At 53.9% G+C, this 23322-nt stretch overlaps 2 protein-coding genes across 2 annotated transcripts in view; both read right to left on the bottom strand.

The window, feature by feature from the left end:
- Positions 1 to 2259: 2259 nt before the first annotated feature.
- The window catches only part of LOC149913050 (uncharacterized), a 68112-nt gene continuing 47049 nt past the window's right edge, over positions 2260 to 23322 (bottom strand). The window contains exons 2-4 of the mRNA XM_090132225.1: positions 5378 to 5637; positions 5198 to 5258; positions 2260 to 4592 (exon numbers count right to left, since the gene is read on the bottom strand). Of these exons, the coding sequence (XP_089988351.1) occupies positions 3025 to 4592; positions 5198 to 5258; positions 5378 to 5485 (1737 nt within the window). The 5' untranslated portion in view covers positions 5486 to 5637 and the 3' untranslated portion in view covers positions 2260 to 3024. The remainder of the gene's footprint in view (positions 4593 to 5197; positions 5259 to 5377; positions 5638 to 23322) is intronic.
- On the bottom strand, positions 12406 to 16477 carry LOC149913051 (uncharacterized). Its single transcript, XM_090131908.1, has 3 exons — positions 15515 to 16477; positions 15335 to 15395; positions 12406 to 14729 (listed from the first exon to the last, which is right to left on the bottom strand). The coding sequence occupies exons 1-3, from the start codon at positions 15620 to 15622 to the stop codon at positions 13162 to 13164; spliced, it is 1737 nt and encodes a 578-aa protein (XP_089988034.1). The 5' UTR covers positions 15623 to 16477; the 3' UTR covers positions 12406 to 13161.

Genomic DNA, 23322 nt, shown 5'->3' with positions numbered 1-23322 from the left:
GAGGTTGGACTTAAGAAGGAAGAACTTCTTCTCTCAGAGAGTGGTCAGGCACTGGAATGGCCTGCCAAGGGAGGTGGTGGAGCCGCCATCTCTGGCAGTGTTCAAGAGGCGTCTGAACGAGGAGCTGCGAGATATGGTTTAGTAGCTTGTGGTAGCAGTGGTAGTGTGAAGACGGTGGGACTAGATGATGTTATGGGTTGTTTCCAACCTTGTGATTCGATGATTCTATGATCATCTGAGAGCCACATCTGAGTGCTGCAGCGATGAGACGCGGTGTGCCACGCCACAGCTTCTGCTGCTGCAGATCCCAGACAAGGCACCAATGGGAAGAGCCCTGATGCAACCTGGGCTTGAGCTGGCTTCCCCTCCATGGTGTCTACAGCACAGTGCGCTCCTTGGGGCAGGCAGGCATGATTTAATGCCGGGACACTCTGCAGCTGAGGTCCTGGGCGGTGACACTGAGTCAACAAGGACTGGGGAGAGGGGACTCGGAGGGATGCTGGCTGCACAGACCTGCAACACCGACTCCTTCAGCGAGGGTCCCTATGGGTGCTCCTAGCCTGGCACCACCACGGCCCCGCACCTCGCACACCCCTCCAGGCACCGCTAGGCACACCCCTACCCCATGGCTGGGGCACAGCACCCCCTGCTGCCCCCAGCTGTTGGAGGAACATCGCTCCTACAGAGCGTAGGTGGTGGGAGTGTATACCCTTGCAAAAGGAGGCCTGGCTGTGGACAGCAGTGAGAAATGGAGCATCTGGAGACTGGGAGGAGCAGGTGACCCTGGCCTGCGTCCTGCCACTGCTTAGTAGAAGGGCTGCTGTGAGCCAGAGCTCCTGGGGTGCCCTCTGCCGTTCAGAGGGGCACTCGCTGCATCCTGTTTAGTCTTCCTTGAGCCTGGAGTTTCTCCAAGCCCCAAAGTCTTCCTGAGCGTGAGCTCATGCCTTTGGGCAAACACTCTTGCGTGCCTTGTGGGAGACAGGAGGCCAGAGGGGTGACGTGTGTCATAGAAACAGGGCTGGGAGCTCCTTCCAGCAAACTTGTCTCAGCGTTGCTCAGCCCCCAAGACAGCAGCCGTCTGGCTGGGCCCCCAGAGCAGTTCCCAGGAGGAACGTGGGCATCTCACACTGGCAGGTAAAAAGGGCATAGCTCCCTTTTTTTGGTGGGGAAGCAGAGTGACCAACTGGTCTGTACCTGTGCACGCCAGGGAGTCAGAAAACAGTCCATGGAATCATAGGAGCATAGAACTGTAGAATCATAGAATGTCCCGGGTTGAAAGGGACCTCAAAGATCGTCTAGTTTCAACCACCCTGCTATGTGCAGGGCCTCCAACCTCCAGACCAGGCTGCCCGGAGCTACATCCAGCCTGGCCTTAAATGCTTCCAGGGATGAGGCATACACAGTCTCACTGGGCAACCCGTTCCAGTGCGTCACCACCCTCACAGAATCACCCATCTTCCTCCTAATAGCTAATCTAAGCCTCCCCTTTTCTTAGTTTAAAACCATTCCCCCTTGTCCTGTCACTATCAACTCATGGAAACAGTTGTTCCCCGTCCTGTTTATACGCTCCCTTCAAGTTCTGGAAGGCCACAATGAGGTCTCTCTGCAGCCTTCTCCAAGCTAAACAAACCCGGTTCCCTCAACCTTTCTTCGTAGGAGAGGTGCTCCAGCCCTCTGATCATCTTAGTGGCCCTCCTCGGGACCCACTCCAAGAGTTCCACGTCCTCCTTGTGCTGAAGGTCCCAGGCCTGGACGCAGTACTCCAGATGGGGCCTCACAGGAGCCGAGTAGAGGGGGACAATCACCTCCCTCCCCCTGCTGGCCACCCCTTCTTTAATGCAGCCCAGGATATAGCTGACCTTCTGGGCTGCCTAAGAGAACAGAAGGTACTGTCAGATAACGGGGAGTGACCGGAAGCCACGTCAGCAATGTGAGAACCCAATTCTTCCCATATGCACTGTGTGGCCAGTGCAAGGGAGGACCTGGCAGCTGCCCATCCTGGGAGGGCAATAGATGCTACTCTGCGTGCAGCCGTGTTCCCTGCTTCATGCTGCCTTCCCCAGTCCCACAGACCAGGCAGGGCTGACTCCAGGATCACAAGCCAGGGTGAGCCAAAGGACTTGCCCTGAACCACCACAAGCCTGCCTGCCTGCAGAAGGAGCCAACAGCTGTGGGAGCCTGCAGACCCCTCACAGCATCAGATAGTGAAGGACTTGGTGCTGTGCCTCCAGATGAGTCACAGAGACCCCAGGCTGCCCCCCAGGGGGCAGGCCAGGGGGAAGGAGAAGCTCCAGCCAACTTGCCGGGGCTTATCCTCATCTGCACGTCCTCCTGTGGGACAGCACACCTTCCCTGGTACTCCTGAGCCCATCTCCCCCCTCAATCCCCAGGGAGGCCCCCATAGAAAAAAGCTCTTTGGCACAAGTAGGTATTTTTGTATTTATTTAGGGGGAAAAATAGGCTTTTTGTACAGAAAGCGTGCCACTGAGCCCGGCCCTTCCTCTCGTATGTGCCTTGCAAAGCTGTCTTGACAGTCTTGGCACGTTTGCTCTATTCTTAGAGCTTCCCGAGCTTCTGTGCCTTGTTGCCTTTAGCTTTTCCATGACAAGTGCATCTCCTTGGAGACACTGCTAAGCTGTTGCTTGTGCTTGAGATAACTGTAAGGTAGTGGCTAAAACTTGCGAGTTAGGTGGTAGTGATGGGAAAATAAGTTTCAGTGCCTGTTAATACCTATCGGGCTGGGTAGATCTGCCAAATATTAAGAGTAAATCGCCCAGTGAACCAGTCTGAGTAGCTTGAACTGATGGTTCTTGCCTGACTGGGCTTCTGTCATAGACTCTGGTGTTAGCAGTCTCTGTGAGAGGTGCTCCTCTCTCCTGTCAACTCTAGAGGGGGGCATAGACCTGAGCTTGACTTGAGTCCACGCTCCTCTGGTTATAAACGCCCAAACATGCTGACAGAATGTAGGGGCTGGCGTGACTTTCAATTTCCTTGCTTGAGTTTGGCCACAGATGACTGACTCTATCATTCTCTGATTCTCCCCTTGCAGGCAAGGTGGACGTGCTTAGAGACAGAGATCCGCAGCGTTGCAGGAATCGGGAATATCTTCCCCCAGACCGTCTTGCTAGTTGGTGCAGCCACAGGGTCGCAGTCAGGGTCACCGCAGGCATTTAACAGTGAGCTGCGGTAGGTGGTGGTGGTCTGTTGCACTCCACGGAATGTTCGCCTGACAGGCTGAAAGCCGTTGCATTCCGCTCTGGCACTCCAGGTGCTCTCGCCTCTGCTAGGGCACTTCTCATCTCTTTTGGGGCCTGCCTCAGCCCAAGGTGCCTCGGATGGTGCAGTCACATATGTGCTGGCAGATTCTTCCTCCTGGGACACAGCTGGACTGCCTGAGATGAGGCGGTTCCCAAGGCGCTCCAGCTTCATGGAGCGGATGTGCAGCTCCAGGCCCTCGCGCTTCTCCTCATTCAGGAACAGAGCTGGAGGGCTGTGGAAGTATCTGCGAGCCAGCTGGGATCTTACTGCCCTTTTTCCAGCTGGGTGGGTGAGGAGAGCCTCACGCTGTTGCTGCATGGACTTCCGCACTGCCACAGGGAAGCACTTAAGCTTTACCTCCAGGCATTTTCTGGCCGTGTGCATGGAGAGCTCCCCAAAAGTGGCCTGACTGAGCTGCAGCTTGGAGATGGTGGCAAGTGCTGCCCTGCGGCGCTGGCTGCTGGCTTTGATGTCAGTCACACGCAGGCCTGTAGAGTCCGTTTGACAGCTGACGTCCTTTCGCAGCGATGTGCTGGCAGGGCTAGGAAGCGCTGCGGTAGCCGTGGGACGTTCTTGCTTGTGGCTCGGAGGCAAAGGAATCTTTGCCGACTCCTTGGGGCGGCACTGCTGCTCCTTCCTGGGATGCCCCTGCTGCTCAGCCTGGCCCTGGAAATGAGCTTTCCGCCGGATGACCTTCCCGGTTAGACCCACATTCCGGGGAAGCAGAAGACCAGGGGGACATGGCACCAGCCGGTTCATGGAGAACTCCGCAGGGTTGGGTTCACCCCACTTTCTTATCTCTTGCTTCTTGAGAATGTTGTCTGTGATGCAGTCAGCCTTGGCCTGCAGCGAGGGGCACAGGCTTCGCCGCAGCAGAGGCTGGGTCTGCCCTGGCTTGATAAGCTTGGGCAGGATGCGGCGGCATTGTTTTCCCCAAGCCTGCTGCTGGGAGAGCAAGAGCTTTTGGGGCAGGCTCCCCAGTTGCACTTCCAGGCTTTTCCGGGCCACATGCATCTTGAGGTCTGCGTGGGTTTCAGCGCTCCATGAGGCTCCAGGGGAGCAGACTGTGCTGGGCACGTTCAAGGACTCGACCTTGCCTTTCCCGGGACAGCTCTGGACCTCAGGGGAGCTGCAGTACTGGCATGACAGGCTGTTCCACTCCGCCAGCTCCTCCAGGTCCCTCCAGGCCGCCTGCAGGAAGCCAGAACCCAGCACAGGCCTGCGCTCAGGCAACCCTGACAGAACCAGCTGCTGGAGCTCCTGGTCAGCCTCACTGCAGGGGCACCGTGGCTCGCACTGGGGGCTCCTGTGCCCAGCCAACTGACTCTCGGCACCTGTAAAACAGGGAAGGTCCATGAGCCACAGCGGGACAGGGTCTCCAGAGATGCTCTGGGCCAGGCACGTCCTTTTTTAATAGAAGACTGTTAGCTTTCATCCAACAACCACCACATTTTTAGGGCGCATGCTCTAGGAGGTGAGACCACAAGTTGTAATTTCTCAGAATGACGGCCCATTTCCTTGGACTGTAAAGAATATGTATGTGTTATGTCTTTAATAAGTATGTAACCACTGCTCTTCTCGGTGTGCGAGTTAGAAGGAGATACGCCCTCGCACCCGGCGCTGTAATAAACATAGCTGCTTTATAACCTCACGTGGGCTATAGAGTTTGATTCCGCACATCAGTAGTTTCCATGGAAATAAATAGGAGGCATTACTTTCAGGGCATCTCATGTATAGGCAGCCCAAGACAATTCCTACTCACTCAATGCAGCCCAGACAAGCCAAAAAGTTTGGACGTCCGTGCCCTGGGCCCATCTGGCCAGGATATATTGCACTAGGTTCTGGGCCAGGGCTCGGCTGCTCCCTGAGGCTCAGCCCGGCCTGGGGATGGATGCTCCCGGGCAAGTCTGGGGCACGGCCTGACTGTCAGAGGACCTACCTGGCTCCGGTGCCGCTGCTCGCTGCCACCATTTTCTCCTCCACAGGTGCTGTCTGGCGGCCTGCGGACACATGGACATGACTCAGTCACACTCCTGGGTGGTCCCGCAGAACTGCTCCCGACTCCCCCAGCCCCAAGTCCCCCAGCCAGAAGTCACCCCCACCCTCAAATCTCCCCTACCTGCAGGCATTGGATCACGGTGAGCAGGAAGACTCTGGCCACCAGGAACAGGAGGCCATGGAGAAGGACAAGGGTTACGGGGACAAAGAGAGAGCTGTCGACAACCATCGCTAAACGCCGGTCACGACCGCAATGGCAGAGGTGGGACCACCCCTCTGAACTCACAGCTCGAGCATGCTGACATCACAATGCTGCCCACTCGCCCTCGGAACCATGACACGCCGCAGGGCGGAGCATGAGCGTGGGCACTCTGCCTCCACCTGCCCACCCCATGCCTGCACTCGCCTTGTGCTGGCCGCTGTCTTGTTACCATGGCCGCTCTGAGGTCGAGGCATTTCAGGCCCATATCCCACTGATTTGTCTTCCCAATAACGTAATCTCTTCCATTTGATCTCCACGTTTACCAAGGATTCCACCTGCACATCTTATGTCTCCCTGCTCCCAACTGGCCAGCTGCCTCACCTCAGTGTCGTCCCTGTAGAGAAGGACCCCAGTCTGAACACGCTACTCCAGCTGCAGCCTCACTGTTGCCAGGTACAGAGGAACAATTGCATCCCCGGTCCTGCTGGCGACGCTATTACTGATACAAGCCAGGATGCCGCTGGCTCTCTTGGCTCTCTGGGCACACTGCTGGCACGTGTTCAGGTGGCTGTTGGCTAATCCCCCAGACCTTTTTCCACCACGTACGCCATCCATGCTGCCCCAAGCTTGTAGCGCTGCATGGGGCTGTCGTGACTCAAGTGCTTGTGACACTTGAATCTTGCTGAGCCTCATAGAGCTGGCCTCAGCCCACTGATCCAGCATCATCTGAAAACTTACTGAGGGTGCATTCAGTCATCCAGATCACCAATAAAGGTATGAAACAAGACCGGCTACAGTGGACTTGATGATCTTTAGAGGTCCCTTCCAACTCCTACAGTTCTGTGATTCTGTGATTCTCTTTTCCTCTGACAGCCATCTAGTCCAACTCTCCTGCATAGAAGCCATAGCCTTTGGCATGACGCCACTCATACAATCAGTCATTCAACTGGTCAGTTCTCCTCTTGCTGCCCAATCCCCGGGTCCAGCCAGGGGCACTGAGGAGAACATTGCCTGCACTGCTGACCCCTTCAACACCTTCCCAAGGGACGCAAGGTCCTTTCTGATGTTTTTTAATTGCCTGGTTGCAGCCTCGTGTGACCTGGCTTGAAAGACCAGGAGAGGATAGCCGCCGACTGGTGTTACCGTTCCAGACGCTGTCTTCCTGATGTCCCTAACGTGGGCAGCAGACCTCTGTGGAGTGGGTATCTGGCGGCAGACGGGTGCCTCAGTGCTCCTCAGCAAGAAGTCTCCAATTACACCTCTTTTTTAGTGGCACTGGTTGTGATTCAGGCCCTTGGTTGCACTTTCTTAGTGTCACCATCCCCTTCCAGTTCCAAGCTGCTGTCCCTAGCTTCTTCCTTCTCCCACACCAGAGTCTGAAATCTATCAGCTCATGGCACCTCAGGGGCAAGGGGGAGGCTTCTCCTTTCACCCTGAACAGAGACAAGGGTCCAGAGCCTCTCACCCTGCACATGTTTGCCCTCTGTCTGGTCAGGAGACTGCTTGCCACCTTCCCCTGGCTGGGCCCCAAGACAGGGCTGTCTGTCTGTCCGTGCCACCCTGTGATACCAGGCATCGATTTCCCTCTCAGACGGATGCCTGAACGCGTCTCAGACTGGCAACCTCCTCTGTCAGCCTGGGCAGCTGCTCAAGCAGTTGGGCGCATCTGTGGCCATGACACCCCTCACCTACCTTGGTCCTATGGGGAACCCCTAGGTTCCGGAGGTCCCCAGAGCCAAAAGTCTGGGCAGCCTACTCACTCCTCAGGAGTTGCGTCTGCATGCACGCATCAGCCCAGAGGGATTGTGGGCCTCTGGTCTGCGCTTCTGTCTCTGCCTGCCTGCCACGCCACGTGCTCCCTGTAGGCTGCCTTTGCATGTGTAGGGGATGACCCCTCTGCTCCTGGCTCTGCCCCTGCTGTGTCATAGCTCTGCTGCCACACGGAGGATGGTGACTCCCGGCAGCTGCTGCCTCATCCCGCCAAGGCAATTCCCTGCTTTGGTGCAGAATGCGTCCACCCGGAAGCCGAGCGCGTCGCCAAAAGCAAACCATCTTGATTAATTCCTAATATAACTCAACTCTTTGGAATATCTGGCTAATTATGACCTTGTGTCAGGCTGAGTATGGCCTTGTTGCTACTACTGAACCATGGTGGGACCACTCCCATGACTGGAGTGCTGTGATAGATGGTTACAAGCTCTTCAGAAGGGATAGACGAGGAAAGAAGGGTGGTGGTGTGGCCCTTTATATCAAAGACTGTTTTGATGTTGAAGAGCTTGGGCTTCGTAATGACAGACTTGAGTGTCTGTGGGCAAGGATCAGGGGGAAGGCCTGTAGTGGCGACATCTTGGTGGGGGTCTGCTATAGACCGCCTAACCAGGATGAAGAGCTGGATGAAGCTTTCTATGAGCAGCTCGCGGAAGTCACGCGATCGCCAGCACTTGTTCTCATGGGAGACTTCAACTTCCCTGACATATGTTGGAAGTATAATACAGCACAGAGGAAGCAGTCCAGGAGGTTTCTAGAGTGCGTGGAAGATAGCTTCCTTATGCAACTGGTAGGAGAGCCTAGCAGGGGTGGTACCCTGCTAGACCTGATCCTCGCTAACAGAGAAGGACTGGTGGGAAAAGTGAAGGCTGGGGACCGTCTTGGGCAGAGCGACCATGGAACGGTACAATTCTCTATTCTTGGGGGTGTCAAAAGAGTGACCAGCAAAACTACTTTCTTGAACTTCCAGAGGGCGGACTTTGATCTGTTCAGGGCGCTTGAAGCACGGGTCCCTTGGGAGTCGCTTCTTAAGGGTAAAGGGGTCCAGGAAGCCTGGACGCTCCTCCAGACGGAAATCTTACAGGCGCAAGAACAGGCTGTCCCTGAGTGCCGTAAGGCGAGCCGCAGGGGTAGACGACCGGTGTGGATGAGCCGGGAACTACTGTTGAGACTCAGGGAGAAAAAGAGAGTCTACGTCCTCTGGAAGAAGGGACAGGCTAGTTGGGGAGATTACAAGGAAGTAGCTAAGGTATGCAGGGAGGACGTTAGGAAGGCAAAAGCCCAACTTGAACTCAGATTGGCCACTGCAGTAAAAGACAATAAACCATCCTTTTATAAATATATCAATGGCAAAAGAAGAACCAAGGACAATTCTCATCCTTTACTTGATGCAGCAGGGAATGTGGCCACTGAGGACAAGGAGAAGGCTGAGGTCCTCAATGCCTTCTTTACGTCTGCCTTTAACAGCCAGACCAGTTATCCTTTGGGCATTTTATGCCCTGATCTGGAAGTCTGGGACGCTACTCAGAAAGCACCCCCAGCGATTCAGGTGGAGACAGTCAGGGAGCTCCTCCTCCACCTGGACTGTCACAAGTCCATGGGACCGGATGGCCTACACCCTCGGGTGCTGAGGGAGCTGGCGGGGGTGATTGCCGAGTTGCTCTCGGCCATCTATCAGCGCTCCTGGTTAACTGGAGAGGTCCCAGAGGATTGGAGGCTTGCTGATGTGACTCCCATCTTCAAGAAGGGCCATAAGGAGGATCCGGGGAACTATAGCCCTGTCAGCCTGACCTCGGTACCAGGGAAAGTAGCGGAGCAAATCATCTTGGGTGAGATCGCACGGCATGTGCGGGATGTCCAGGGGATCAGGCCCAGCCAGCACGGGTTCATGAAAGGCAGGTCGTGCTTGACCAACCTCATCTCCTTCTACGACTGGGTGACCAGACTGGTAGATGAGGGAAAGGCTGTTGATGTAGTCTACCTGGACTTCAGCAAAGCCTTTGACATGGTCTCTCACAGGCTTCTTCTGGGGAAACTGGCTGCCCGTGGCCTGGACAGGTACACCCTCCTTTGGGTAAGAAACTGGCTAGAGGGCCGTGCTCAACGGGTGGTGGTTAATGGAGTGAAGTCCAGCTGGCGATCTGTTTCAATTGGTGTCCCCCAGGGGTCGGTACTGGGGCCTATCTTGTTTGATGTCTTTATTGACGACCTAGATGAGGGGATTGAGTGTACCCTCAGTAAGTCTGCAGATGGCACCAAGTTGGGAGGTGGTGTGGATCTGCCTGAGGGTAGGGAGGCCCTTCAGAGGGACTTAGATAAGCTGCATCGCTGGGCTGGGGTGAATGGAATGAGGCCTTCCAACAAGGCCAAGTGCCGGGTGCCGGGTCCTGCACTTTGGCCACGACAACCCCATGCAGCGCTATAGGCTTGGGGACGAGTGGCTGGATGACTGTGAAGAGGAAAGGGACCTGGGGGTGTTGGTTGATGCTCGGCTGAACATGAGCCGACAGTGTGCCCAGGTGGCCAAGAGGGCCAACGGCATCCTGGCCTGCATTAGAAATAGTGTGGCCAGCAGGAGCAGGGAGGTGATCATCCCCCTGTACTCAGCTCTGGTGAGGCCGCACCTCAAGTACTGTGTTCAGTTCAGTCCCTCACTACAGGAAAGACATTGAGGCCCTGGAGCGTGTCCAGAGAAGGGCAACTGAACTGGTGAGGGGTCTGGAGCACAAGTCTTATGAGGAGCGGCTGAGGGAGCTGGGATTGTTTAGCCTGGAGAAGAGGAGGCTCAAGGGAGACCTCATCGCACTCTACAACTTCCTGAAGGGAGGTTGTGGTGAAGAGGGGTTTGGCCTCTTCTCCCAGGCAACGAACAGGACCCGGGGAAATGGCCGCAAGTTGTACCAGAAGAGGTTGAGGTTGGACTTAAGAAGGAAGAACTTCTTCTCTCAGAGAGTGGTCAGGCACTGGAATGGCCTGCCAAGGGAGGTGGTGGAGCCGCCATCTCTGGCAGTGTTCAAGAGGCGTCTGGACAAGGAGCTGCGAGATATGGTTTAGTAGCTTGTGGTAGCAGTGGTAGTGTGAAGATGGTGGGACTAGATGATGTTATGGGTTGTTTCCAACCTTGTGATTCGATGATTCTATGATCATCTGAGAGCCACATCTGAGTGCTGCAGCGATGAGACGCGGTGTGCCATGCCACAGCTTCTGCTGCTGCAGATCCCAGACAAGGCACCAATGGGAAGAGCCCTGATGCAACCTGGGCTTGAGCTGGCTTCCCCTCCATGGTGTCTACAGCACAGCGCGCTCCTTGGGGCAGGCAGGCATGATTTAATGCCGGGACACTCTGCAGCTGAGGTCCTGGGCGGTGACACTGAGTCAACAAGGACTGGGGAGAGGGGACTCGGAGGGATGCTGGCTGCACAGACCTGCAACACCGACTCCTTCAGCGAGGGTCCCTATGGGTGCTCCTAGCCTGGCACCACCACGGCCCCGCACCTCGCACACCCCTCCAGGCACCGCTAGGCACACCCCTACCCCATGGCTGGGGCACAGCACCCCCTGCTGCCCCCAGCTGTTGGAGGAACATCGCTCCTACAGAGCGTAGGTGGTGGGAGTGTATACCCTTGCAAAAGGAGGCCTGGCTGTGGACAGCAGTGAGAAATGGAGCATCTGGAGACTGGGAGGAGCAGGTGACCCTGGCCTGCGTCCTGCCACTGCTTAGTAGAAGGGCTGCTGTGAGCCAGAGCTCCTGGGGTGCCCTCTGCCGTTCAGAGGGGCACTCGCTGCATCCTGTTTAGTCTTCCTTGAGCCTGGAGTTTCTCCAAGCCCCAAAGTCTTCCTGAGTGTGAGCTCATGCCTTTGGGCAAACACTCTTGCGTGCCTTGTGGGAGACAGGAGGCCAGAGGGGTGACGTGTGTCATAGAAACAGGGCTGGGAGCTCCTTCCAGCAAACTTGTCTCAGCGTTGCTCAGCCCCCAAGACAGCAGCCGTCTGGCTGGGCCCCCAGAGCAGTTCCCAGGAGGAACGTGGGCATCTCACACTGGCAGGTAAAAAGGGCATAGCTCCCTTTTTTTGGTGGGGAAGCAGAGTGACCAACTGGTCTGTACCTGTGCACGCCAGGGAGTCAGAAAACAGTCCATGGAATCATAGGAGCATAGAACTGTAGAATCATAGAATGTCCCGGGTTGAAAGGGACCTCAAAGATCGTCTAGTTTCAACCACCCTGCTATGTGCAGGGCCTCCAACCTCCAGACCAGGCTGCCCGGAGCTACATCCAGCCTGGCCTTAAATGCTTCCAGGGATGAGGCATACACAGTCTCACTGGGCAACCCGTTCCAGTGCGTCACCACCCTCACAGAATCACCCATCTTCCTCCTAATAGCTAATCTAAGCCTCCCCTTATCTTAGTTTAAAACCATTCCCCCTTGTCCTGTCACTTTCAACTCATGGAAACAGTTGTTCCCCGTCCTGTTTATACGCTCCCTTCAAGTTCTGGAAGGCCACAATGAGGTCTCTCTGCAGCCTTCTCCAAGCTAAACAAACCCGGTTCCCTCAACCTTTCTTCGTAGGAGAGGTGCTCCAGCCCTCTGATCATCTTAGTGGCCCTCCTCGGGACCCGCTCCAAGAGTTCCACGTCCTCCTTGTGCTGAAGGTCCCAGGCCTGGACGCAGTACTCCAGATGGGGCCTCACAGGAGCCGAGTAGAGGGGGACAATCACCTCCCTCCCCCTGCTGGCCACCCCTTCTTTAATGCAGCCCAGGATATAGCTGACCTTCTGGGCTGCCTAAGAGAACAGAAGGTACTGTCAGATAACGGGGAGTGACCGGAAGCCACGTCAGCAATGTGAGAACCCAATTCTTCCCATATGCACTGTGTGGCCAGTGCAAGGGAGGACCTGGCAGCTGCCCATCCTGGGAGGGCAATAGATGCTACTCTGCGTGCAGCCGTGTTCCCTGCTTCATGCTGCCTTCCCCAGTCCCACAGACCAGGCAGGGCTGACTCCAGGATCACAAGCCAGGGTGAGCCAAAGGACTTGCCCTGAACCACCACAAGCCTGCCTGCCTGCAGAAGGAGCCAACAGCTGTGGGAGCCTGCAGACCCCTCACAGCATCAGATAGTGCAGGACTTGGTGCTGTGCCTCCAGATGAGTCACAGAGACCCCAGGCTGCCCCCCAGGGGGCAGGCCAGGGGGAAGGAGAAGCTCCAGCCAACTTGCCGGGGCTTATCCTCATCTGCACGTCCTCCTGTGGGACAGCACACCTTCCCTGGTACTCCTGAGCCCATCTCCCCCCTCAATCCCCAGGGAGGCCCCCATAGAAAAAAGCTCTTTGGCACAAGTAGGTATTTTTGTATTTATTTAGGGGGAAAAATAGGCTTTTTGTACAGAAAGCGTGCCACTGAGCCCGGCCCTTCCTCTCGTATGTGCCTTGCAAAGCTGTCTTGACAGTCTTGGCACGTTTGCTCTATTCTTAGAGCTTCCCGAGCTTCTGTGCCTTGTTGCCTTTAGCTTTTCCATGACAAGTGCATCTCCTTGGAGACACTGCTAAGCTGTTGCTTGTGCTTGAGATAACTGTAAGGTAGTGGCTAAAACTTGCGAGTTAGGTGGTAGTGATGGGAAAATAAGTTTCAGTGCCTGTTAATACCTATCGGGCTGGGTAGATCTGCCAAATATTAAGAGTAAATCGCCCAGTGAACCAGTCTGAGTAGCTTGAACTGATGGTTCTTGCCAGACTGGGCTTCTGTCATAGACTCTGGTGTTAGCAGTCTCTGTGAGAGGTGCTCCTCTCTCCTGTCAACTCTAGAGGGGGGCATAGACCTGAGCTTGACTTGAGTCCACGCTCCTCTGGTTATAAACGCCCAAACATGCTGACAGAATGTAGGGGCTGGCGTGACTTTCAATTTCCTTGCTTGAGTTTGGCCACAGATGACTGACTCTATCATTCTCTGATTCTCCCCTTGCAGGCAAGGTGGACGTGCTTAGAGACAGAGATCCGCAGCGTTGCAGGAATCGGGAATATCTTCCCCCAGACCGTCTTGCTAGTTGGTGCAGCCACAGGGTCGCAGTCAGGGTCACCGCAGGCATTTAACAGTGAGCTGCGGTAGGTGGTGGTGGTCTGTTGCACTCCACGGAATGTTCGCCTGACAGGCTGAAAGCCGTTGCATTCCGCTCTGGCACTCCAGGTGCTCTCGCCTCTGCTAGGGCACTTCTCATCTCTTTTGGGGCCTGCCTCAGCCCAAGGTGCCTCGGATGGTGCAGTCACATATGTGCTGGCAGATTCTTCCTCCTGGGACACAGCTGGACTGCCTGAGATGAGGCGGTTCCCAAGGCGCTCCAGCTTCATGGAGCGGATGTGCAGCTCCAGGCCCTCGCGCTTCTCCTCATTCAGGAACAGAGCTGGAGGGCTGTGGAAGTATCTGCGAGCCAGCTGGGATCTTACTGCCCTTTTTCCAGCTGGGTGGGTGAGGAGAGCCTCACGCTGTTGCTGCATGGACTTCCGCACTGCCACAGGGAAGCACTTAAGCTTTACCTCCAGGCATTTTCTGGCCGTGTGCATGGAGAGCTCCCCAAAAGTGGCCTGACTGAGCTGCAGCTTGGAGATGGTGGCAAGTGCTGCCCTGCGGCGCTGGCTGCTGGCTTTGATGTCAGTCACACGCAGGCCTGTAGAGTCCGTTTGACAGCTGACGTCCTTTCGCAGCGATGTGCTGGCAGGGCTAGGAAGCGCTGCGGTAGCCGTGGGACGTTCTTGCTTGTGGCTCGGAGGCAAAGGAATCTTTGCCGACTCCTTGGGGCGGCACTGCTGCTCCTTCCTGGGATGCCCCTGCTGCTCAGCCTGGCCCTGGAAATGAGCTTTCCGCCGGATGACCTTCCCGGTTAGACCCACATTCCGGGGAAGCAGAAGACCAGGGGGACATGGCACCAGCCGGTTCATGGAGAACTCCGCAGGGTTGGGTTCACCCCACTTTCTTATCTCTTGCTTCTTGAGAATGTTGTCTGTGATGCAGTCAGCCTTGGCCTGCAGCGAGGGGCACAGGCTTCGCCGCAGCAGAGGCTGGGTCTGCCCTGGCTTGATAAGCTTGGGCAGGATGCGGCGGCATTGTTTTCCCCAAGCCTGCTGCTGGGAGAGCAAGAGCTTTTGGGGCAGGCTCCCCAGTTGCACTTCCAGGCTTTTCCGGGCCACATGCATCTTGAGGTCTGCGTGGGTTTCAGCGCTCCATGAGGCTCCAGGGGAGCAGACTGTGCTGGGCACGTTCAAGGACTCGACCTTGCCTTTCCCGGGACAGCTCTGGACCTCAGGGGAGCTGCAGTACTGGCATGACAGGCTGTTCCACTCCGCCAGCTCCTCCAGGTCCCTCCAGGCCGCCTGCAGGAAGCCAGAACCCAGCACAGGCCTGCGCTCAGGCAACCCTGACAGAACCAGCTGCTGGAGCTCCTGGTCAGCCTCACTGCAGGGGCACCGTGGCTCGCACTGGGGGCTCCTGTGCCCAGCCAACTGACTCTCGGCACCTGTAAAACAGGGAAGGTCCATGAGCCACAGCGGGACAGGGTCTCCAGAGATGCTCTGGGCCAGGCACGTCCTTTTTTAATAGAAGACTGTTAGCTTTCATCCAACAACCACCACATTTTTAGGGCGCATGCTCTAGGAGGTGAGACCACAAGTTGTAATTTCTCAGAATGACGGCCCATTTCCTTGGACTGTAAAGAATATGTATGTGTTATGTCTTTAATAAGTATGTAACCACTGCTCTTCTCGGTGTGCGAGTTAGAAGGAGATACGCCCTCGCACCCGGCGCTGTAATAAACATAGCTGCTTTATAACCTCACGTGGGCTATAGAGTTTGATTCCGCACATCAGTAGTTTCCATGGAAATAAATAGGAGGCATTACTTTCAGGGCATCTCATGTATAGGCAGCCCAAGACAATTCCTACTCACTCAATGCAGCCCAGACAAGCCAAAAAGTTTGGACGTCCGTGCCCTGGGCCCATCTGGCCAGGATATATTGCACTAGGTTCTGGGCCAGGGCTCGGCTGCTCCCTGAGGCTCAGCCCGGCCTGGGGATGGATGCTCCCGGGCAAGTCTGGGGCACGGCCTGACTGTCAGAGGACCTACCTGGCTCCGGTGCCGCTGCTCGCTGCCACCATTTTCTCCTCCACAGGTGCTGTCTGGCGGCCTGCGGACACATGGACATGACTCAGTCACACTCCTGGGTGGTCCCGCAGAACTGCTCCCGACTCCCCCAGCCCCAAGTCCCCCAGCCAGAAGTCACCCCCACCCTCAAATCTCCCCTACCTGCAGGCATTGGATCACGGTGAGCAGGAAGACTCTGGCCACCAGGAACAGGAGGCCATGGAGAAGGACAAGGGTTACGGGGACAAAGAGAGAGCTGTCGACAACCATCGCTAAACGCCGGTCACGACCGCAATGGCAGAGGTGGGACCACCCCTCTGAACTCACAGCTCGAGCATGCTGACATCACAATGCTGCCCACTCGCCCTCGGAACCATGACACGCCGCGGGGCGGAGCATGAGCGTGGGCACTCTGCCTCCGCCTGCCCACCCCATGCCTGCACTCGCCTTGTGCTGGCCGCTGTCTTGTTACCATGGCCGCTCTGAGGTCGAGGCATTTCAGGCCCATATCCCACTGATTTGTCTTCCCAATAACGTAATCTCTTCCATTTGATCTCCACGTTTACCAAGGATTCCACCTGCACATCTTATGTCTCCCTGCTCCCAACCGGCCAGCTGCCTCACTTCAGTGTCGTCCCTGTAGAGAAGGACCCCAGTCTGAACACGCTACTCCAGCTGCAGCCTCACTGTTGCCAGGTACAGAGGAACAATTGCATCCCCGGTCCTGCTGGCGACGCTATTACTGATACAAGCCAGGATGCCGCTGGCTCTCTTGGCTCTCTGGGCACACTGCTGGCACGTGTTCAGGTGGCTGTTGGCTAATCCCCCAGACCTTTTTCCACCACGTACGCCATCCACGCTGCCCCAAGCTTGTAGCGCTGCATGGGGCTGTCGTGACTCAAGTGCTTGTGACACTTGAATCTTGCTGAGCCTCATAGAGCTGGCCTCAGCCCACTGATCCAGCATCATCTGAAAACTTACTGAGGGTGCATTCAGTCATCCAGATCACCAATAAAGGTATGAAACAAGACCGGCTACAGTGGACTTGATGATCTTTAGAGGTCCCTTCCAACTCCTACAGTTCTGTGATTCTGTGATTCTCTTTTCCTCTGACAGCCATCTAGTCCAACTCTCCTGCATAGAAGCCATAGCCTTTGGCATGACGCCACTCATACAATCAGTCATTCAACTGGTCAGTTCTCCTCTTGCTGCCCAATCCCCGGGTCCAGCCAGGGGCACCGAGGAGAACATTGCCTGCACTGCTGACCCCTTCAACACCTTCCCAAGGGACGCAAGGTCCTTTCTGATGTTTTTTAATTGCCTGGTTGCAGCCTCGTGTGACCTGGCTTGAAAGACCAGGAGAGGATAGCCGCCGACTGGTGTTACCGTTCCAGACGCTGTCTTCCTGATGTCCCTAACGTGGGCAGCAGACCTCTGTGGAGTGGGTATCTGGCGGCAGACGGGTGCCTCAGTGCTCCTCAGCAAGAAGTCTCCAATTACACCTCTTTTTTAGTGGCACTGGTTGTGATTCAGGCCCTTGGTTGCACTTTCTTAGTGTCACCATCCCCTTCCAGTTCCAAGCTGCTGTCCCTAGCTTCTTCCTTCTCCCACACCAGAGTCTGAAATCTATCAGCTCATGGCACCTCAGGGGCAAGGGGGAGGCTTCTCCTTTCGCCCTGAACAGAGACAAGGGTCCAGAGCCTCTCACCCTGCACATGTTTGCCCTCTGTCTGGTCAGGAGACTGCTTGCCACCTTCCCCTGGCTGGGCCCCAAGACAGGGCTGTCTGTCTGTCCGTGCCACCCTGTGATACCAGGCATCGATTTCCCTCTCAGACGGACGCCTGAACGCGTCTCAGACTGGCAACCTCCTCTCTCAGCCTGGGCAGCTGCTCAAGCAGTTGGGTGCATCTGTGGCCATGACACCCCTCACCTACCTTGGTCCTATGGGGAACCCCTAGGTTCCGGAGGTCCCCAGAGCCAAAAGTCTGGGCAGCCTACTCACTCCTCAGGAGTTGCGTCTGCATGCACGCATCAGCCCAGAGGGATTGTGGGCCTCTGGTCTGCGCTTCTGTCTCTGCCTGCCTGCCACGCCACGTGCTCCCTGTAGGCTGCCTTTGCATGTGTAGGGGATGACCCCTCTGCTCCTGGCTCTGCCCCTGCTGTGTCATAGCTCTGCTGCCACACGGAGGATGGTGACTCCCGGCAGCTGCTGCCTCATCCCGCCAAGGCAATTCCCTGCTTTGGTGCAGAATGCGTCCACCCGGAAGCCGAGCGCGTCGCCAAAAGCAAACCATCTTGATTAATTCCTAATATAACTGTCCCTATGCCACTGATTTGTTCCCCCTGTACCCTAATCTCTTCCATTTGATATCCATGTTTCTCAAGGATTTCGGCTTCATATCTTATGTCTCCCTGCACCCAACCGGCCAGCTGACACTCCATCACCACCCAGTGCAATAAGCCACATCCCCACATGACACATCTATGCATTTCTTGAACACCTTCAGAGATGGGGTGTAGCTCCTTTTTTTGGTGGAGAAGCAGGGTGACCAACTGGTCTGCATTGAATGCTCCAGGGAATCAGAAAACAGTCCATGGAATCATGGAAGCATAGAAATGTAGAATCATAGACTGGTCTGGGCTGAAAAAGATGTCTAAGATCATCTTGTTTCAACCCAGGACTGCCTGAGATGAGGCCATTCCGGAGGCGCTGCAGCTTCCTGCACAGCTGCAGGCCCTTGCACTGTTCCTCACTGCAGAACAGAGGCTGATGGCTGTGCATGTATCAGCTGCAGAAAGACAAAAGAACCAAGTTGTAAACTTCAGCCGGATAGAATCTGCAGACAATACAGGGGCTTTCCCTTTGGGTGGCACTTGGCCGTCAGGGTGCAAGTGGGGGTCGTGGCCTGGAGGGAGGATCTTCAGAATATTTGAAACCCTGAACGATGTAGGGCAGTTAGTAGGAGACAGAAAAAAAAAGAAGGAGCACGAACGGTTTGCCTCGAGCCGGGCGGCCCCGGGCTGCGTGCGCTCCGGGAGAGGGGGAAGGGCAGAGAGCTGGCAGATAGTTTTAACGAAGAGAAAACGCAGCGGCAGCGATCTGAGGAGAAACGGTAATTTACCGACTGTAACTAAATCAAACAAAACGAGAGAGACGAGAGCACCCAAAAGGCGAGTCAAAGCACGGCAGTGCGAGGGAAAGCTTTGCTCCGTGCTTTGCTCCGCGGCGAGCTGAGACGGCCGAGCCGGGGCCAGGGGGAGACAGGCGGACGATCGGCTCCGCCCGGAGCTCCGCCGCACCGCCGCTGCCCGCCAGGTCCTACGGGGATGCCGCCCCGCCCCTCCCATCGGGATACTCAAGGTGCCCATAAAAGGCTGTAAACGGAACCAGAACATTAACTCGTTAACTCCCAATGATCCACTTGGTGTTCTGATGTGGAATTCTGACAACAAAAAATCGCCAAACCACAACATTCCACCCCTCATTCCACATCACCACATCATGCTTAACATATATCTACATACGAACAAACAACAATTAACATGCATTACATATAGGCATATCTATATACATATATATGCATGGAATCACTAAGTGCACAGCATCAAATTCACTTGTGGTACACACTGAGCGTCTCCATTTTTCTCCATTACCCACCAAGAGGAGCCAGGACCCTGTGCAAAACCAGTACACGGAGATGTTTGCCCTTCCCAGAAGCTGGAAGGAACCAAACTGCTTTTCCAACATGATTTTTACATTTACCACAGGGACCTTATCTCCTTCTGCAGTATGTAGGGAGCTGCACTGGGTAGGACCATCTCAACTGACCGATCCTCTGGTGTTGACCAACCAGATGACTTCTGCCAAATACATCTCCCAGTACCTAAATGTTCTGCCACCCGTTGCTTTTAACATGGTTTTTAATAACCCATTGTAGCATTCGATCTTACAAGATGCTGGTGCATGATAGGGGATGTGATAAATCCACTCTATGCCACGCTCTCTGGCCCAAGTATCCACATGTAAATTTTTGAAATGAGTCCTACTATTGGACTCAATTCTTTCTGGGGTGCCATGTTGCCACAGGATTTGCCTCTCCAGACGTAATATGGTGTTTTGGGCGATAGCATGGGGTATTGCGTACATTTCAAGCCACCCAGTGGTTGTCTCCACCATGGTAAGCACATAACATGATATAATCAACCTGCTATGCCTCCGCATATTTACATTTTTGCCATCGCCCTTCCCTCCAGAGAGGTTTCATCCTCTTGGCTTGTTTAATTGTGGCGCATGTGTCACAGTCATGAATAACTTGTGCAGTAGCATCCATAGTTAAGTCCACCCCTCGGTCTCTAGCCCACTTATATGTCACACCTCTTTCTTGATGGCCTGAGGTGTCATGGGCCCATTGAGCTAGAAATAACTCTCCCTTGTTCTGCTAATCCAGGTCTATTTGAGCCACTTCCATTCTGGCAGCTTGGTCTACCTGATGGTTATTTTACTGTTCTTCAGTAGCCCGACTCTTGGGCACATGGGCATCTATGTGATGCGACTTTATAACCATATTTTTTGTTTGGGTAGCAATGTTCTTCCACAGTTCAGCAGCCCAAAGAGGTTTACCTTTCTGTTACCAGTTGTTCTGTTCTCACTGCTGTAACCAGCCCCATAAGGCATTTGCCGCCATGTTCTGATGTGGAATACTAACAACAAAAAATCACAAAACCACAACGGCCACATATGGAAATCCTAGCTCAAGTCTTTTGTAGGTGTCAAGAGAGGACCACTGAGATAACAGGAAGCAAAACAGCTTGTCTTCTGTTGCCCATCCACAGGACTGTTTGGAGTGGGGCATGTGGCACTCCATGGCCCTCCAACTTGCACTACCCAAATTTCATGGAGAGATTTCCTCTCATTATCCACCTCATCTCATGTTTTCATTTCTATCGACCACCCCACTGTAGCAAACTGCAAAATGCCGAGACTCCAGTCAACTGACCGACTGTGTTTACTGATGTGGGAGGTCGAGCCAAAAAGGCAGCGCTTGTATGGCAGCACGATGGTTTATGGCAGGAGCAGTTGTTATGCTGCATGGGATTGGTGCAACACCTTGAATTACGAGTGGTTCTTTCAATTTTCAAGAGATGGACTGATTTTCCTGTGAATATTGTGACTGATTCTCTGTATGTAGCAGGAGTGATCAGGTTAGAGGTTGGAACTGCCGGTACTTAAGGACTGTAAACAGAAGGAAGTGTATGCATTGTTCTGCACTTCGTGGTTTATATTTGAACAAAGAACACATGACTGTTTCATGTGTCGTATTTGTAGTCATTCTGAACTCCCAGGGATTCTGGTGGAGGGCAATGACCGTGCTGACAAGTTTGTTGCACCTATTTTGTCACAGCTTGGTGCCATCCACAGGCTTGCTGAGGGTGCACTCAACCCCACTGTCAATATCATGAATGAAGATATTAAAAATTATCAGACCCAGTAACAAGCCCTGGAGGACACCACTCATCACCAATCTCCATCCAGACATTAGCCATTGACCAACACTCTCTGGGCCCAATCCAACAGCCAATTCTTCATCCATTGAACAGTCCACCCATCAAATCCATATCTTGCCAATTTGGAGAGAAGGATGTTGTGGGGTACCATATCAAAGGCCTTACTGAAGTCAAGATAGATAACATCAGTGGCTCTCTCCTTGCCCATGGATGCAGTGACACAATCATAGGAGGCCGCTAAGATTGGTCAAGCAGGATTTCCCTTGGAAGCCAGGTTGGTTCTTCCATATCACCTTCCTGCCTTCCATGTGCCTTAACATAGATTCCAGGAAGAATTGCTCCATGATCTTTCCCAGCATAGAGGTGAAACTGACAGGTCAGTAGTAACCAGGGTCATCCTTTTTATCCTTTTTAAAAGTGAGCATGTTGCCTTTTTTTTCCAATTACAGGGACTTCATTGCCACAACTGCAACTGACTGCCTCAGCCTTCTCCTTGTCTGTCGTTAACCAGCTTGCCTGTGTCACTCACTAGGGGGATACACCCTCCTGGAATTTCTTTTTCTGAGTGAGGTACCTGTAGAAGCCTTACTTGTTTTTTATGGCATCCCTTGTGAAGTTCAGTTCAAGCTGGGCCGTGGCTTTCCTGAGCCCATCCAGATGCAACCTAGCAGCTTCCCATGGTACATGTCCCTGTTTCTACTGCCAGTGTATTTACTTCTTGGTCTTCAGTTTGACCAGCAGGTGTCAGTTCAGCCATGCCAGTCTCTTGCCTTCCTTTCCCAACTTGCTACACTTGGGAATAGAAAGCTATTGCATCCTGAGGAAACCCTCCTTAAAGATTTGCCAGCGTGAATTCAACTCATGGTCACTACAGACAAGGTAGCCTCCAATCCTGATGTCACCAACCAGTTCATTTACATTGGTGAGACACAGGTCCAGTACTGAACTCTCCTGGTAGAGCTGTCTATTACTTGCCTCAGAAAGTTATCCTCAGTGCCTTCCAGGATGCTCCTGGATTTCCTACACTCACCGTGCAGTTTTTCTAGTAGATGTCCGGGTAATTGAAGTCCCCCAGCAGGATGAACGCTTGTGATTGCAACACCTCCTGTAGTTGGAGGTAGGATCAACAGGCTTGACTGATTGGGTGGCCTGTAGTAGACACAGAACACAAGACTTCATTTTCTTGGGAAAGGCCAAAAGGCCTTGGTTTCTAGCTGTTACCCATATGACTGTTCTTTAGGGACAGCTCTTCACATTCTATTCCTTTCCTGATGTAGGTAGTAACACCCACTCCCTCCTTTCTCACCTGCCTTCTGAACAGCTTGTAGCCATCAATATGCACACTCTAGTCATGGGAATCACCCTACCAGGTTTTGATGACAGCAACTATATGATGGTTTTACAGGAGCACAGTAGCTCCCAGCTCCTCCTGTTTGTTCCCAAGCTCTGAGTGTAGGTGTAGAAGCACTTCTGCTGAATAGCTGGTCTCCATAACTCATTTTAGATATTTCCCTTGATTTTCCCCATTGCCTTTTCCTGTTGCCCCAGCAATCACTGCCTCACCATCATAGATGTTTGTATGTGCTGCAGTATTGCCAGCACCTCTCAAGGCAGCAGGTCCTTCAAGGCCCCTGCTAGCACCCTGTTCCTCTAATATAGTTATGCCATCCCATACCTCACCAAGGGAAGGCTCACTATTCCTCCCACCCCCCTCACACCCAGTTTACAACCTTCCCAATGAGCCCCGCTACCTTTTCCCCAAGGATTCTCCTACCCCTTTGAGAAAAGCGAACTCCATGTGGTGCCCTCAAACCCGGTACCATGTAGGTTAATTGGTTGTCAAAAAAAATCAAAGTTATGGTGACAGCATCAGCCACAAAGCTAGGTATTTAAAAATAAGGTCCTTTGATTTGTTTCTGTGTCCTAGTAAAAAGCAACATGAAGCTGAGATACTTTAAACTGCCTCATCAAGGACTGTGAAATCATTGGCACGTCCAAGTGCTCAAAAGTTGGAAACAGTTCAGTGAAGCTGCACTATAGTGCAGCATACTTACATTAATACAAATCACAAGACTTAACAAGAAATATATGCCCTAGACTGCTCAGTGCTCAGTTTTTCACATCTCAGGTCTTCCCCCAATACGTCTGTGAACGTCAGCATGTGCAGATCTGTCTTGGTGCGAGAACCTTTTTTGTCTTCTGGCTCAAAGCTTGCTTCCTGAGGTATTTCTTGTGATAAGATTCTAACTGATTTACTGAGGAGGCAAGTGATTGGTTCTACCGTGTGACAATCAATATCACTTTGTGGACATTTGAGAGCACCTTCCTTCAGAGCTGTTTGCCTCTGGAAGAGAGTGCTCAGGAATGTTCAGGTGGAAGATCTGGACTGTGACTAAATAGCTCCAGCTTGGTATGGGAAAACTGGGGAATGATACCATTATGTCCTGTGAAAAACAATGCAGGT

The sequence above is a fragment of the Phasianus colchicus genome, chromosome Z, assembly GCF_987193195.1.
Source record: "Phasianus colchicus chromosome Z, bPhaCol1.hap1.1, whole genome shotgun sequence".
NCBI lineage: Eukaryota > Metazoa > Chordata > Aves > Galliformes > Phasianidae > Phasianus > Phasianus colchicus.
This window is presented reverse-complemented; position numbering and strand designations above follow the sequence as displayed.

Bases quoted from the DNA above. Each gene is read 5' to 3' on its own strand.
- LOC149913051 (XM_090131908.1), bottom strand. From the start codon at position 15,622: ATGGTTGTCGACAGCTCTCTCTTTGTCCCCGTAACCCTTGTCCTTCTC. The intron at 15,396-15,514 runs GTAGGGGAGATT...ATGTGTCCGCAG, and splicing joins CCGTGATCCAATGCCTGCAG to GCCGCCAGACAGCACCTGTG. The intron at 14,730-15,334 runs GTAGGTCCTCTG...CCTGTTTTACAG, and splicing joins AGCAGCGGCACCGGAGCCAG to GTGCCGAGAGTCAGTTGGCT.